This window comes from Electrona antarctica (genome assembly GCF_951216825.1).
Source record: "Electrona antarctica genome assembly, chromosome: 13".
NCBI classification, from domain to species: Eukaryota; Metazoa; Chordata; class Actinopteri; order Myctophiformes; family Myctophidae; genus Electrona; species Electrona antarctica.
The window spans coordinates 47,151,125-47,168,845 of NC_136794.1; the positions used below are offsets into that span (position 1 = coordinate 47,151,125).

General features: G+C 42.8%; 1 protein-coding gene across 1 annotated transcript in view; it reads left to right on the forward strand.

The window, feature by feature from the left end:
- lrp1bb (low density lipoprotein receptor-related protein 1Bb) overlaps positions 1–17,721 on the forward strand; it is a gene marked incomplete at its 5' end in the record, with an annotated part of 503,119 nt that overhangs the window by 279,052 nt on the left and 206,346 nt on the right. Inside the window, 3 exon segments of the mRNA XM_079517841.1 lie at positions 10,969–11,109; positions 15,434–15,559; positions 15,811–15,942. Of these exon segments, the coding sequence (XP_079373967.1) occupies positions 10,969–11,109; positions 15,434–15,559; positions 15,811–15,942 (399 nt within the window).

A 17,721-nucleotide genomic window follows, 5' to 3' on the forward strand; every position in this document is an offset into this window, starting at 1 on the left:
TTTTCTCTTTTTTCTTTCTCCCCCTCCTCATTCTCCCCTCTCCCGTCCCTCATTTATAATGAAAAGGGAGGGGGATGGTTCATTATGTGTTGTTTCTTGGTTATCAGTACTGAATCCAATATGTTGGACCATCCATCACCTTCGAATTTCATTTAGAAATTTCCCCAAAATGATCTTCTAAGCTAACATGATGGTCCCTTTTTATCCCTTAATATAGCGTGATTTATATATACAGGTATATATGCGTCGTAGAGCGGGTTGCGTGTGCCCGAAAATAGCCGGAGATCACGACATGTCTTACACGCAGTGCGTATAGCTCTGTTATTTTCGCAGATGCCACTGTGTGACGGAGCGTAAGCTAGGTGTATGAGGGCCCTCAAATCCTGCTTGCTTAGCGATGGTGTCAGCACAACGAGCACAACGGAAGACCACATGCCAGTGCAGGATGCGTTTTCATCAAATCTAGGCTGTGGCAAAGACCCAAGGTGAAACAGAAAGAAACAAGCTTTAGACTTGAGAAGAAATCTTCTCTTCAGAAAACGTTGCAAGTGAAAAGCAGAAGATATGTTTCTGCCAATCCCGCCAATCCCTGGCAACTCATACTGTAGTAGGACTTAATTTGAAAGGAGAGGGAAGGTGGATCTTTGGTTTGGTGTGATTTGATTTGGAAGACAAATTCAATATGCCTGCGTCAAATGGAGGGATACCGTTTTTTTTCTTCACTTAAATATAAGTATATCAATATTGCAATGTAGACATACTCTGTTTTTTTTATGTTTTTTTTTTGTGGCTTTCGCCTTTATTTAATATATTTTATGGAGGGACAGACAGTAGGCTGACAGGAAATGGGGAGAGAGATGGGGGGGGGAAGACATGCAGTAAAGGCCGTCGGGATCGGGAGTCGAACCTGCGGCACACTGCCAGACTGGATTACCAGCCAAGGTGCCTGGACCACTGAGCCATGGCCCAGGCAGACATACTCTGTTAAGTAGAAGACCTGCATTCATGTACTTGAGTAAAAGTAGAAAAGTATCAGCATCAGCATGTATTACATTTTTTTTTAATGAAAATAGACGATCTATAAAGCTCACAATGTAAACTAGTTTTCATATACTGTAACTGTAAGTACTGTAAGTACAAGTACTGATAATCGGCAATACTCAAGTACAAATTGTACTAAAATGCCGTACTCGAGTAAATGTACTTAGTTACTTTATACCAGTATGAAAATATGTTTCTGTGAGTCCCGTAGGTTTCCCCTGGCAACTCATAGTATAGGATTTAGTTGGAAAGTGGATCTTTGGTCTGGTGTGATTTGGTTTGGAAGACCAAACCGTACATATTCTGTATGCCAGCGTCAGACGGAGGGGACGTCATAACATGATTGATTCCGTCCCAGATGGCTTGGGGAGACGTTGGACCTGCGCGTCTCTGAGGACGTTGAATTCAGCGCATGGCATCTGTGTTTTTAATTACATTACACCCTGAATATAATACTTTTTTTTTTAACAAGGGATTAGAATTTTAAACTGTCTCAGTTCCATATGATCTGGACAATTGGGAAGCCTCTTGTTGCATGCGCGAGCGTGTGTGTGTGTCTGTGTGTGTGCACGTGTGCGTGCATCGAGGTTGCCAAGTTTGCTAATGAGAAGGGAGAACACAGAGGCATGTGTGTGTTGTGTGAGTATATATGAATATGTAAGCTTGTGTGATTGTGTTTTTTAAGATGGCAGCGCATCTTCCTTTTCGAAGGGAAAGATAAAACCCAGAGTGTTGATGTTGTTGGAGTGAGACTTTTCTTCTTCTCCTACAGTAATTCTCTGTTTAGCGTGTTATTTGTCACAGGGCTTCACTCTGCCTGCCAGGTGGGTGGGTGGGCCTCACTCTGGGTGGGTGGGTGGGCCTCACTCTGTCTGCCAGGTGGGTGGGTGTCTCCCATCACGTCCACAGCTAGCGTTAACCCGTTTTGGGCGGGAACCCCTTTTGGTGTTTTAAACATGTTGTTAGAATTTAGCTATTGAAAAATAGCAGATCTACAAGCTCATAGCGCGCCACAGAGTGGCGCGCTACGAGCTTGTAGGTCTGCTATTTTTTTTTAAATCGTGAAAATGTGGCGCAAATTTGGAATATATATATATTTTTCGTTTCGTTTTTAACTCAACTTCGGGGGGGGGCCTGGAACAACATATTTTCAGATGGGGGTCGGCGGCCAATTACATATATTTTTGGGAGTCCTTGACATGAAATATTGAGCACCACTGATACAGAAACATGAGGTTTTTTCAGAAAATTGTCATCATTCAGAAGAAATGTTGTCTTCTAAAATGTCAACGTCGGGTCTAAACGGGTTAATTAGACTGTTACGGAACAGTGACCGAGCTGAAGCACACACACCCCATTGTTCTGCAACTAAGTATCATTCCTGCCACTTGAAGGAGCCGGCTTCAAGAAGGTGTGTATTCTTTCTTATCTCATCCGGACCGGTTTACAGAAAAAGAAATCATTGGAGGGTGTGTGTGTGTGTGTGTGTGTGTGTGTGGTGGGGGAGAGGGGGGGGGGGGGGGGGTGTTCCGCTGCAGACGATGGAGACTTCATTATAGCGTTTCATAAATGGGAGATAGAAGGCGAGGTGACACAGACTAATGGCTCGCTTTCCTCACAGTAGCAGGTACAGCAAAACAGTGAAATGATGTCTGCGAGTCTCCATCAATCACCATTAATGACGTTTTGTTGTGCCCAGGAAGGAAATTGCAACGACTGGTTATAGGATGCACGGCTCCGGATGCGTTGGCTCATACCTCACTGCGGCGACTGCTACCGTTGTTGAAGTGAGGGCGGTGTTTTGGGGACGAAATAAATGCAGTGATCTGGTTAACCCATTTTGGGCGGGAACTCTGGATTTGGTGTTAGCATTATGTTATAATATAGCTATTGAAAAATAGCAGATCTACAAGCTCATAGCGCGCCACCGAGTGGCGCTCTACGAGCTTGTAGGTCTGATATTTTTGAAAAATCGAAGACCGAAACATAGCTTTTTCAGAAAACTGTCAGGATGTAGAAGACATTTTTAGAATCTGATCTCAGGTCAAAATGGGTTAATTAGTGTGTGTGCGTGTGCACGTGCGTGTGCGTGTGTGTGTGTGTGTGTGTGTGTGTGTGTGTGTGTGTGTGTGTGTGTGTGTGTGTGTGTGTGTGTGTGTGTGTGTGTGTGTGTGTGTGTGTGTGTGTGTGTGTGTGTGTGTGTGTGTGTGTGTGTGTGTGTGTGTGTGTGTGTGTGTGTGTGTGTGCGTGCGTGCGTGCGTGCGTGCGTGCGTGCGTGCGTGCGTGCGTGCGTGCGTGCGTGCGTGCGTGCGTGCGTGCGTGCGTGCGTGCGTGCGTGCGTGCGTGCGTGCGTGCGCGCGCGGTGTTGTACATGCCAGTACAACACCTCTGATCATAAAACCATTACCAGCACATCTTGTTATCCTCGACGCCGCCGCCGCTCACAGCTTTGAGCACGTAGTTTGGCACTTTGGGCAGAACAATGTGGATGAATCCCAGGGTGCCATTTCACCTGCTCTAATACATACATCTAATGAATGCATGAATGAATGAATGAATGGATGAATGCATGAATTAATGGCTCATAAACAGTGGTGGAAGAAGTACTCGGATGTTTTACTCAAGTAAAAGTATCAATACTGCTATGTAAAAATACTCTGTTACAAGTAAAAGTCTGGAATTCGGACTGTTGGTTTAAAACCTACGTATACTTAACCCATTTTGACCTGAGATCAGATTCTAAAAATGTCTGTTTGAAAATGACAGTTTTCTGAAAAAGCTATGTTTCTATGTCAGTCGTTCTTCGATTTTTCAAAAATAGCAGATCTACAAGCTCATAGCGCGCCACTCGGTGGCGCTCTATGAGCTTGTAGATCTGCTATTTTTCAATAGCTAAAGCATAACATAATGCTAACACCAAAATGGGTTAATTGACTGAGGTCCCCCTGGCATCTATGCTTGGTCCTCTTCTTCTTTCCTCTCTACACCAAATGTCTTTGCAGAAAATCGAAGATCTACAACCTCACTTGTGAACTTGTAGTTTAGGAATCTTTACATGTGCCTATTTTTTGCTGAGTGTTAGTCTTTTATGACATGCCCAGAATTAGAACACCACGTGGTTTACTCTGAAAGAGTATAAAAATACACACAAGGATTTCACTGTGGTTGAGGAGGGGCAGACAGACAGACGGACGGACGGATGGTACTGTGGTTGAGGAGGGGCAGACAGACAGACAGACGGATGGTACTGTGGTTGAGGAGGGGCAGACAGACAGACAGACGGATGATACTGTGGTTGAGGAGGGGCAGGCAGACAGACAGACGGATGGTACTGTGGTTGAGGAGGGGCAGACAGACAGACAGACAGACAGACGGATGGTACTGTGGTTGAGGAGGGGCAGACAGACAGACAGACAGACAGACGGACGGTACTGGCACCCAAGAAAAGGAAGCGAAAAGAATGCAGAACATGTCAGTCTCGTCGCTCCCCTCTCTCTTATTGGCCAGTGAATCAGTGAATAGGCTATTGATTTTTCCCCCTCCTCACTACAGAGGAGAGATGCCTGCCTGCTTCATGGCTGTTTTGTTTGGTCTCCATGGTGAGAGATGTGACTGATTACATTCGCTCGCCATTCTCTCCCCTCTCTCGCTCCGCTCGCTTCCCAATCTTCAATCCCCCTCACCGCCGTTCCTTCCCCTTTGTTTCCTCCTCCATCAGACGGTAAACTGTTGACATCGAGCAGGCTAATGGAATCAACCCAATAATTATTATGTCTAGCATCACGATAGTTACACTCATATGTTGGCGATTACACGTGCCATCTGCTTCGACCGGAAAATAGCTTGTTAGGTGTCGTTAGCTGAACCATCGGTGCGTTTATGGGCTTGCGCGTCCTGCCTCTGTAGTGATTTAGCCAATCAAACAGTTATTGAGTGTTAATTAAACAACGGTTCCTTCCCGCTACCAAAGCCTTTTTTTTTGGTGTGAGAGTTCCTCGATCGATGGGTTTGTTGCTGGTGTTTGTGTCGGTTGAGCTTGTTCCAAAGCGTCATCCTGTGTAAATGAAGAGAGATGGAGATCTAACAGGGCCCTGACCTGGATCTATGGCAGCCTCCCAGCGTGGGGAGACTCCGCATGGGGGAGCAGACCACGGATGAGTGGGCTTTACAAAGGTCATTCTGTTGGAGGGCAGTCCTGTCTATAGTGGAGTGCAGTTCCTCCTACCCGGGGAGGAATCAATGCAGAGAAATGATTATAGTGAGCTATAAGATCATTATTATTAACAGTTCTACTGCGTTCCCCGCTATTTAATCCAATATCCTACGATGCCGAGATTGTTTTATTATCTTTAGAGCATACGCTTAAGTATTTGCAGCTTTCAGAAGAAGCAGCGGCCATGACAATGCGAAACGAAACCACAGTGCACAGCGTGTTGTAGTCTAAACAAACGGCCCGTCCACTTGCATTGGGCTCAATTTCCCAGAAGCCCTAGCAGCCCAGAGGATGACTTGATTTCCGGTTTCGTCATCTTAACGCGACGGCCTCGTCACCAGGTCCGGGACAAATCCGTTGTTTCTTTTTAATTATTTTAAAATGGCGAATTAAACGCATTAAACAAATAGCGGGTTTAGCGTGTTACGCGCGGTGGAACCCTGGATTAAACAATTTAAAGCCCTGAAAGTGTTAAAAAAAAGAAAAACTATTAGAATTATTTTATTGATGAGTCATTGTCATGTTTCAAGTTCTCCATTGTTTGATGAATTGAAAAAGTAATCGATGGAGTAATCACAAAAAATGGCAATAGATGCAGCCCTAAATCACAGAGATGTATTACTATGTAAGAGTATTTATATATCAATGCTGTCGGGCAGAAACCTTACCTCCATATTTTGTGTTTATAAATTAGCGTCCTAGTTGATCATACAACACTCACTACAGCGCCACACCGAAGCATCAAAAGGAGCAGATCCCGAGCTTATACAGTGTGTGCTATTTTGCAGATTTTTTTGGAATCCTGAAAAGTAGGCCTAACAGTTTTGGACATAATGGGGTTTCGCCCCGACGGAGACGATACAGACCGTTTTCCTACTGAAAACGGTCTGTGATGGCACATCCAAAACTGACTGGCTTATAGCCCTGTCTGACTGTCAGTTGGAGAGAAAGGCTGAAATTAGTCTTATCGATATAGAGCTGTCAATTCATTTGACGAGTCCAGAAGCAGTCTGGTGGAAAAGTCAAACAAAGGTCTGTTTGTTTTTGCTTTTTTCCCCTTCTTCTTTGTGTGTGTGTGTGTGTGTGTGTGTGTGTGTGTGTGTGTGTGTGTGTGTGTGTGTGTGTGTGTGTGTGTGTGTGTGTGTGTGTGTGTGTGTGTGTGTGTGTGTGTGTGTGTGTGTGTGTGTGTGCATGTGCGTGTGTGCGGTGTGCGCGTGCACGCACGCTGTTTGTGAGAAGGGTATAATGAAGGCAGTGTTTAGTGACACCAGGTCGATCCGTTCAGCTCTCGGGCCGGCATGTGTAGTAATTGGATTGGCCCGAGGGAGAGGTGAAGGCCCTCCGTTTGGAAAGTGTGGGTGATCCATCAGGCCTAGGCCTCCTTTCCTGGGAATCAAACCTGTGGTTTGAGCTGGCCGGGGAAATTGAATATGATGAGCCCACAAGTGAGCAATCACCGCTACAGCCCAACCAATGTCCCTACGGCATCAAATTAACACAGGGGGTGCACGGCTAATCTAGGCTAGCCCATTTTGACCCGAGATCGGATTCTAAAAATGTCTTCTACATCCTGACAGTTTTCTGAAAAAGCTATGTTTCTATGTCAGTCGTTCTTCGATTTTTCAAAAATAGCAGACCTACAAGCTCGTAGCGCGCCACTCGGTGGCGCGCTATGAGCTTGTAGATCTGCTATTTTTCAATAGCTAAAGCATAACATAATGCTAACACCAAGAGGGGTTCCCGCCCAAAATGAGCTAGTGTAGCCTCTGGGGTCAAATGTTTTGTAAACGCCGTGTAGGCTGTCATTCTCACTCATGGGAATTCCTGTGTGATTTCTGGAAATGAGTTTTAGTCTCTTCTCTTGAACGATGACTTTGAGCCTGAAGCGAAATACTTGGCAGCAGATGGAGATTCATATAGCCTTTGAAAAATGAAAAAAGAAAAAAAAGAAAACAATGGTTCACCTTTTGAGATTAAAGCAGCAGTCTAATTATATATTTCTTAGTTTTCTGCTTATCCTGGCATTTCTAAAGAGCAATAGCTTTTTATTCTATTAATGGAAGAAAACTCTTATTTTCTTTCTTTCAGATTTTAGTCTAAATGTAGGCTTATAGTCTAGTAGCCAGCCCATAGAGCCCCATTGTGAACCCGGACATGTTGAGTACACCAACGTGTTATGTTCCCCAGAACATGTAGAAATGTAGAAACTGCCGGATGCTAAAACGGCCATGCCCAATTGTGCTGACATCATCACATTTGTGATGACGGCAATGGCCGTTTTTAGTCCAATGAGTGATTTTTTTGCAAAACTAATGCTTGGAATGGATTCAGCATGAAAACCCCCTAGTTTGGCATGTTACATCACATGCTACATAAAGCATGATGACATTTTGAATATTTTGCCTTCTATAGGTTGTTAATGGTATGGTCACAGATTATGGCAGTTTCTACATGCTGGGGACCCATACTAAACATTTATAACATAAAACGTTGGTGTACTCAACATATCCGGGTTCACATTCTGGCTACTACCAAGCCCAAAAGAAGGGACACTATATAGGCCACATGGCCACATTAAACCTATACACATTGGCTATTTGAAATTTGAAATTGGCTATTTCCACAGGCTCACAATGTGTTGTGAGCTTGTAGTATCTTGGAGAAGCAAAAGGGGAAAGTGGAATATCTTTCGGGACGGGCTGGGGGGAGGAGGGCATGATTACGAATAATTCCATAAGTCCTTAAAGGACCACTTCACCACTTTTCAACCTATCTTCATATACTAGGTCATCACTAATAATCATGAAAAAATGGCGCAATTTTTTTCTACTCAGTCTGTGTCTCATAGGAGGGCTTTTGTAAAAAAAATCTTATTTAAAAGAAAATCTGCCTAATGATGATGTCACTGGAAGACGGTTTCTAAACTGCCCATAGCCCTCCTATGAGACACAGATTGAGTAGAAAAGAATTGTGCCAATCGTGCCTAAAAAAAGCAGACCACAATGACTTATTTCTTTACATGTGACTTTACAGAAAAATCAAGCCCAACGTCGCTTATAATAAGCATACATGGCAACAAAAACGCTAATTACAGCTAGTTCATCACATCACCACAGAGTGTTCTGTAGGCCTATGTGTGTATAAGTACAGTAAGCAATTAAACACCATCAGAGACTGTGTGTCGCCCTGGCTGAGATTAAACAAAATGCATAACATTGAACTACATGACATGGCATTAAGTGAGCTGATTGCCCATCCAGGGACTGTATTTAATGCAAATGAGCTCTTAGCTCGTTGGTGCTGCAATATATGAATATGCATTTTCCCATTAAAAACGAACGAAACAAAAGTGAGTTGATTTGATTTCTTTAACCGCATGCATGCTAGCATCCCTGGCCTGAAAGATACATAACGTCAGTCTTACCCGATACCCAATCTTTCTGTTTTATGAACACGAGGCTGCTGTACTTTATAACTCATACTTTAGTGCTTAGTATGAGGTATAACGTACAGCAGCCTTGTGTTCATACAACAGAAAGATTGGGTATTGGGTAAGACTGACGTTCTGTATCTTTCAGGACCTTTCACTGCTTTGTCTCAACCATTACTATATGGCTCTGGTCTCAGCCACCGCGGTAGATATTTTGACATTCCGTTTTTTTTTTTTTTATGTTGCCACTACTGTTGGAGCTGCCATAAACTACACAGGTTCATCCCGATGTTCTGGGCATCTTTGTAATGTTAGTGTTAGTAAAAAGCAGGTAAAAGAGTAACGTTTGAGGCAGACTAACATCAGTCACTTTTCCATTCACTGTAGTAGAAGCTTGGTGCGGGGAAACCGCAGATGTGTCGTCTCCGCCTACAGGAAATACATTAGGCTGCGACCATGAGACCCGTTACGGAATCGGTCAATACCTCCCCTTGTGGTCTCCTGATAGATGGACTCTAAGGGAACATTGAGTATACCTCCCCTTGTGGTCTCCTGATAGATGGACTCTAAGGGAACATTGAGTATACCTCCCCTTGTGGTCTCCTGATAGATGGACTCTAAGGGAACATTGAGTATACCTCCCCTTGTGGTCTCCTGATAGATGGACTCTAAGGCCTGTTTTGAAAGAAGCCAGTGATCTACTGCAGGGGTTCTCAACCCGTGGGTCGCGACCCCTCGGGGGGTCGCCAAATTATTTTAGGGGGTCCCCAAATTATTTTCTATGAGCTTGTAGATCTGCTATTTTTCAATAGCTAAATTATAACAATGCTTAAAACACCAAAAGGGGTTCCCGCCCAAAATGGTTTAAGGTTATTGTAGCAGTCAATTTATATTGGGGGTCGGGAGGGGGCGGGGCGGGGGTCCCGAGACGTTGCCAAAGCATTTCCGGGGGTCCCCGGCCAAAAACGTTGAGAACCCCTGATCTACTGTAGCATACGGCTAGCCTCTTACCGAGCCACGACGTGAAATAGAAGAAGAAAAAAAGAAACAGGTCAGCTTTGAGACTTGTGCTACGAGGCCTGCATTATGAATACCGCAAAAGCCTTTTCCAGTGTTTTGTGTCCGATAAATAGAAAATGTGTCTGCCTTATTTTTAGAGGCATAACTCCCCTGCGAAATGGGTCCATTTCTGAAATGGTGGCCTGGCCTTTTAGAGAAGGGGACTGAGGGCACGTCCATTCTCTGCATGAGGGCTTTTTTTCCCTTTTCTTCTGCAGGGAAATGGAGCTGGATGGGGGGCTTACTTCTTTCTTACTATTAAAGGGTAGAGTGGTTGCCTCACTTTGCAGTTTGCACACAGCTGGATTTTTATTTTCTTTAGAATGGAAAACTCCCTCCTGTTACAGTTACGTCTGTGCAGAGAGAGAATCGGGCAAAGTGCCCAGACCGTGCCTCACTGATTTTTTTTTGTTTCTGTTGAGTATGGCGACAGTGTGTGGCCTGTGGGGGTGAGGAGGAGTGTGTTTGTGCTGTATCTCTCTCTCGCTCTCTCTCTCTCTCTCTCTCTCTCTCTCTCTCTCTCTCTCTCGCTCTCCAAACATGCACAGATGAGAGCCTCTCTCTCTCTCTCTCTTTCTCTCTCTCTCTCTCTCCAAACATGCACAGATGAGAGCCTCTCTCTCTCTCTCTCTCTCTCTCTCTCTCTCCAAACATGCACAGATGAGAGCCTCTCTCTCTCTCTCTCTCTCTCTCTCTCTCCAAACATGCACAGATGAGAGCCTCTCTCTCTCTCTCTCCACACAGACTCGCGCGACGGGCCCTGTAACAGGGATGCATCATTGCTTCGGCAAACATGCACACATGTATGTGGATTCGTCAAGCGTGCACTCAACTCTCCAGCTGATGATACAAAAGCTCCTCCGTATCGTAGAGTGCTTTGCCAAACACACGCCTTGGCTGACACGTTGCTGACTGGTAGTCCTTTGAGGGAAATTGCACTGAAATAACTCAACACGAAAGCTACATTTGCTGTCACACTCTTTTGCGGCGCTTTTATTTTGGGGCTGAGAAGATTTTTGGTCTGTCTACTGGACTAACATATACTTACTATTCGTCCTTTATTTCTTTATTTCTTAACTGTTCCTTTCAAAGTCATTATCGCACGTCGCCTCACGAAATAGCAATTTTCCCCGGAGGCGACGTGGTGCTCTTAGCAGCCGTATAATCAGACACCGTGTCCACTCGCAGATGACATTGTCACAGGGAATGACTTTTCTTGTTACAGGTGGCAAACTCTGGTGGGCCGATGATGAATCGGCACAGCTGGGGACGGTGACCAAGAGAGATGGGCGCAACCCCGCCGTGCTGCGGAATAAGACCAGTGGGGTGGTACATATGAAGGTCTACGACAGGGAGGGTCAGAGAGGTATGCGCACACACACACGCACACACACACACACACACACACACACACACACATGCACACACACACACACACACACACACACACACATATGCACACACATGACAATTATTACATAATATTCACCTAATCACAATTCCTAATGCCAATTATGTTAATGCCAATTATGTTAATGCCAATTATGTTAATGCCAATTATGTTAATGACAATTATGTTTGCATAATTTAAATATATAATAATCAATCTTTTTTTTTTTAGAAATAGTCAAACCCAGTGGAAATATACACTATTTCCACTATTAATTTGCTATGAAAATCTTATTAAATATGGCAGTTATTTCATTGCTTGGAATTTCTTACTAACCCTTTTTTTTACAAAAGTAAGTGGATAATTATGTATATTGACCCAAACAAAAATATTAAAAATAAATAAAGATATAGGGTGCTGGTCCTTTAAGAAAAGCGTAGGAGGGGTCTAACGCCAGCACCTTAGACCAGGAAGAGTGCAGCAACAACACTGCATGGACTAACCTGTCACATCGTCTAGATCAGATGTAAACACAAAACTAAAACCAATTGTGCAATTTAATAGGAATTCTAGCGTTTGACCCACATGTGGACGGTAATTCCGCTAATTCTTTATGAAACGCTCGGCATGTTTTTTTTCCAATGACGAATGGATACACGTCTTCATATACGGTAAGAAAACAGCTTGTGCGAAACTCCCCTTTTTTGATTGATTGATTGATTGAAATATGTATTAACAGTTTGCAGAATTACAGTACATTTCAAGCACAAACTCAATAGCCTACAAATGCTGTTAACTGTGAGTGGACGACCCAATTAAGCATTACACTTGTTTACAAAGGGTCCACCATGTTCATTTCATCAAAACATTTAGAGACGTACAGATAGACACTACTATATAGTCAAAGAACAGAACAGGAATTCATCATAAACAGAACAGGAATTCATCATAACTTTCTGTCATGTCTTCCCTGTGCAACTAGTGTTTACAAAGCCTAAAAGCCAAACTGAAAAACTATGAAAATGTAACAGTGTCTCCGGCTCTCCGCCATATCCGACGGCTGCCAATTATAGTGGAGACACATTATACTTTGCCAACGTTGTCACCATTTGGGGCATCCCAAGTTGTTGAAACCCTCTAACAACCAGTCTGTGCATGGTTATGTCATAGGCTGCCAAATATATACAAAACAAAAAAACAAATATATATAGTATAGCTCTGAGATGGTATGAGTGTTTGGAATGTAGTCACCTTGGTCATAAAGGCTTCCTCTAGGCTAATTGGGTCATAGGTAAGGTGAAGGATCTCTAATACAGACACTTCTCTGGGCTCTTCATCAACCACAACATCATCTGGTGTATTTAGTCTAGATTAGTCGACTAAAATCGTATGATATTTAGTCGACTAAAACTAGTCTAAAACTAAAACTTTTCAGATGACTATATGACTAAATTAAATGTGATTCAAAAGACCATGACTAAACTAAATCAAAATTTGGTGTCAAATTTAATTTGACACTGGCACAAAGTAAGGCTGTGTGTCTGTGTGCGAGCACGCATCTTTAGTGACAATGTACAGCATGTATAGATATGTCTGTATCATTCCATCCACGTTTCATCTATGTGATAACCAGGCCCGAACGGAATGCGCGGCCGCGGTGTTCCGATGAAAACGCCGCAGATTTTCCGCGGAAATTTAACCCGTTCATGTTGTAGTTTACTTTACCCAGGCCAGCATAATATTAACCAGTGGATGCATCCCGCCCCTCCCCTCATTCTCTACTGCTGACTAATATGTTGGAGGCTCTGGACGAGAATATTTAATATAGCTTTATATCAAAACTTCAAAAGCTGTCGGAAGTCTTTTTTTTCAAGTGCCGTATCTGTTACCTTCGCTGCCCTGGCTGCATGGCTGGCTGTCACTAGTGTCCAAATGCCGGTGCTCGTGCACAACGCAACAAACAAACTTCGGGAGAGAACGCCACTAAGCACTTTTCATGGCCACGGACAACGAGAGCAGCAGTCTAACTGCGGAGGGAGAGTACTGTTTCTGTTTGTGACATGACGTGCTGCGAGCTCGCAGATCTACGCTTCATGCAACGAATGTACCCGTATGTTTGTTCTATTAAAGGGTAGATCGCTACCGATCTAGCCTTATAGAACGAACGTACCGATATGCTGTGAGCTTAGCCTGTTGCTAACGCGACCCCCCTCTTCTCTCTCTCTCTCTCTCCCTCTCTCTCTCTCTCTAACGCGACTCTCTCTCCCCCGTTGAAGTTGCAATAGTTGGATCACTGCAGTGTTGCACTGTTCATATCAGCTGCTTTGATATTATAGGAAATGGCCTACCATACATTTTTTATTTTACATTTTGTTATTAGTATTTGCATCTGAACTTAGCCTAACTGTAGGCCTAGATAAATACCATACCATAGCCTATTTGAATAATAATAAATAGGATAGTAAATAGTACTGTGACCAGATTTGACTGAGGGACTGCCATTGGATTTCTTTTCATGTCATATGAAAGCAGGGAATCATAGTTTAAAATTTATGTTGATTTTATTATGGTATTTGCCATAGGCAATATGCCAAAAAAAAACGTTAAAATGACCAGTGAGCACCTGCAACGGCACATGTGAGTGCCGTTTCAATAAATGAGTCCAGTACATTTTACAGGGTGCTAACTGTCTAACAGACCCAAAATGTGATTTATGCATTATGATCAGTTTGAAAAGTAGAAATATAGGCCTCTTTCTTATAGCTGCCTCCTTCCAATAAAAGCCTGGTATCAGAATCGGTTGAGACAAATAAAAGCCCGGATTATAAATGAGGATTTACGGTAGATCTTAATTACTTTGTTTTGGTACTTTAAGGTTTATTTAGCATATTTAGAGTTATTTTTGCTATAAACACATTGATTATAGTCCTGGATAACTGTCTAAAACCTTAAAAGAAAAAAAAACACTCCGCAGAATCCCGCAGATTTTCCTCCGGAGTCACCGCAGAAAAACAGAAAAAAACCCGCAGATTCCGTTTGGCCTTAGTGATAACCCAGACATCTTTACATCTTTGACAGCTAATTCATTCATTCATTCATTCAACCTTTATTTAAATTCTCGGAGAGACCATTGAGGGAACCCCTCATTTACAATGATGCCGAGATTACATACAAAAAACAGTAATACAACAACAATATTAGTTACAACAAACCGTTAATACAATTATATATTGAGCAATCAGTTAAAACAGCAACATACAGGTGATGGACGGTTATTGAGTAAATTCCTAAAATGACCAATTGATGCCAGGGTATTAAGTTTAAGTTCTTGTTGCAAGACATTCCAAGAATCAGGTGCACCGATGCTGAAAGCAGCCTTTCCAAGTTCAGAGTTGGCAAAAGGGACCAGAAGGCCTAGCCAATCACTGGAGCGAGTTACAATGCGACTAGGTTTCTGATGAAATATATGATGGTAATTTCCCGACCAGGGCTTTATATATGAAGAGGTGCCAGTGATTATTGCGTCTTTCAGTCAGAGAAGACCAGCCCACATTATCATATAGGGTACAGTGATGAGTATCATAGCTGTCTCCAGTAATAAACCTCAGAGCCGAGTGGTAAACTGAGTCCAGTGGCTTGAGTGTGGAGGCAGCTGCATGACGATAGATTATGTCTCCATAGTCCAGTACGGATATAAATGTGGCTTCAATATGTGCCCCTAATACACCAGATGTTGACAAAATAAATAAATCTACAGGTAATTTTGTCAACAAATGATATAATGGCTAATTTTGCACTTGGCTGCATGCTGAAAATAGCCGATCCACTATTTCCACTCCAGAGTGCAACACCCGAGCGCAACCCAAAATAAAATGTCTTTTCGTTCTATTAGAATACATTGCCAATATTATTTAGCCTTAGTTTTAGTCAGCATAGCTTAGTTATTATTTTGTGTTTTAGGCTGTTTATGTGGAAAAAGGTACGGGACGAACATTTTTCGGCATAGTTTTATAGTCGACGGAATTCAATTCAATAGCCTTTAATTGTCTCTGAGGAGAAATTTGTCTTGGGCACCAAGAGTTATACATTACATACATAGTTACATACATACATACACACAGTTCATAGTACAAAAAATACAGTTCATAGTACAACAAATAATTATCCTACCCACACAAATATATCAAGGTTCAAGTATTGCAGTATTCTCCCAGTAGTTAGTTATCTGTTATTGAGTGCTTTGATTGACAGTGGAACAAAAGAGAATTCACACTGCTTTGTGCCCCTGTGTCATCCGCAGGCAGGAACCCATGCCAGTTCAACAATGGAGGATGCTCCCAGCTGTGCTTCCCCACCTCGGAGAGCATGAGGAGCTGCTCCTGTACCGTGGGCTACAACCTCCGCTCCGACCGCATGTCCTGTGAGGGTCAGTATCGGCAGCCTGTGGGTCACAAACACTCCATATTATTTCAACTTTTCATTTTATACCAGCTGCTATGCAACAGCAAGCTGAGTCTATCATCGATGCGCAAGCTAGTCCTCTACCGAGTGGAATAGTAAGAGAGTGGCGACACTAGCGTTGACTGAAAACTGTCAGGATTTTGAAGACATTTTTAGAATCTGATCCCAGGTCAAAATGTGTTAATAGATGTTATTATTTTTGTTGTTGTTTTTCAGGCGTAGATTCCTTCCTAATGTATTCCATCCACGAGGGGATCCGAGGCATCTCTCTTGACCCGAGCGACACCGTGGAAGCCCTCATGCCCATCACAGGGACGCTGTTCGCCGTTGGAGTCGACTTTCACGCAGGTACGTACTTGGACATGAACTTTCTATGTCATGAAAGGTCGGTCACACCCAGTGTTGTTTTTGGCAGCAAATTTTGATTTTAGTTTTACTCATAGTCTTTTGAGTAGTTTTCATTTAGTTTCAGTCACATTTTAGTCACCTGGAATGTTTTAGTGTTAAGTCTAGTTTTAGTCGTCTAAATATCATTAGATTTTAGTCGACTAAATATACAGGTGATTTAGTCGACTAAAATGTGTTTTGGCGGGCCTTGATGCCGTCATAATGACAGTTTTTACACTTGCTGAAAATAGCCGATCTACAAGCTCACAACGCGTCGCAGCGCGACGCGTTGTGAGCTTGTAGATCGGCTATTTTCAGCATGCAACCAAGTGTAAAATGACTTACTGTATAGGCCTACTGGATCTCTTGTCCACTATAGTCCTGATATTTTAGTCTAGTTTTTATTTGTTGACGAAATTGTCAGTATATTTAGTTTTAGTTTTAGTCGTCATAGCTTAGTTTTCATTTAGTTTTCCTCGGTGGAAAAAGGTAGTCGACGAACATTTTTCGTCTTAGTTTTAGTCGACGAAAACAGCACTGGTCACACCCCTTTCCCGCGTGACGAAACGGAACACACATCTGTATTTTGTTGAGCCAAACAGGATTGAACAGGATTGAACACTTCAACATATACTCCAATCCAAAGAAGGTCTTGCAAAACGAACAAAGATGATTCTGTTTTTTTTACTCACTGTGGCTCGCGCTCTGTAGGCTTAGGTGGTTTTGATCGGAAGATCAAAACCTAAGCCTATCGCAATAAGCCACTGTGTCTGTTCGTGTTCTCGTCATTTTGTTCTTATTGACCGAAGCTGAAAAGGTTTGGAAGAATGAAATCAGAAAGGCTTTATTGTCACACCTCAGAAATACTTCAGACGGGTGAAATTAATTTACCAGGGCTCCTCAGACTTGCAGTTCAATAATAAAAAAGCAGAATACAGCAATAACACCATCACTATATAAAAGTCATCATTACTAAGTTGTCAAAAATAAAAAAAATAAAGTACTTGGATTTATGGAGTATGCTGCAATCTTTTAGAAGAAAGGTCTCAGCACACTAAAGCCTTGAGGCAAATTCTTTTTTATTGTCTCCACCAGGCCGAAGGCATGGGGAGAGAGTATGTTTTACCCTCCGTCCGTGTATGTGTGAGTCCGTCCGTCTGTTAACAGCTAAATCTCTGGCACCGTTAACCCGGTCGGTGCCAAATTTTGCACGCACAATCCCTGGATGCCAACGATGAACCTCTGCCCCAAATGTTCCACAACGGCCTGTTATAGCGCCACCAGGAGGCCGACTTTTGAAAAACACATTTTTTAATATTACTCCTCCAGATTCTGTCCAGAAATCCCGCAAATCGTTACACACTATCTCTATAGTCAATCATGTGTTCAAGACGGATCCGTCCGATATTTCATATTCCATTTCATATTTTTACCAAAGCATTTTTATAGCCTTGCCCTTATGTTTTAAATGTTCCTGTTCTATTAGATGTTTTTAATGGTGTGTTGTTTCTTTTGCTTTTATTCCTTTGCTGTAGCACTTTGAGATTCTCACGAATATAAAGTGCGTTATAAATAAAATCCATTATTATTATTATTATTCCATCCTAATTTGGCTTTCAAAGTTTGCAGGATTGGCCCGTTTCGAACAAAAAGCCTCAAATCATGAACGCAGCATGCTTTCCTACTAGGCTGAGGAATATATCCCACCCTTTTCACATTGGCCTGTTATAGGTGGATTTT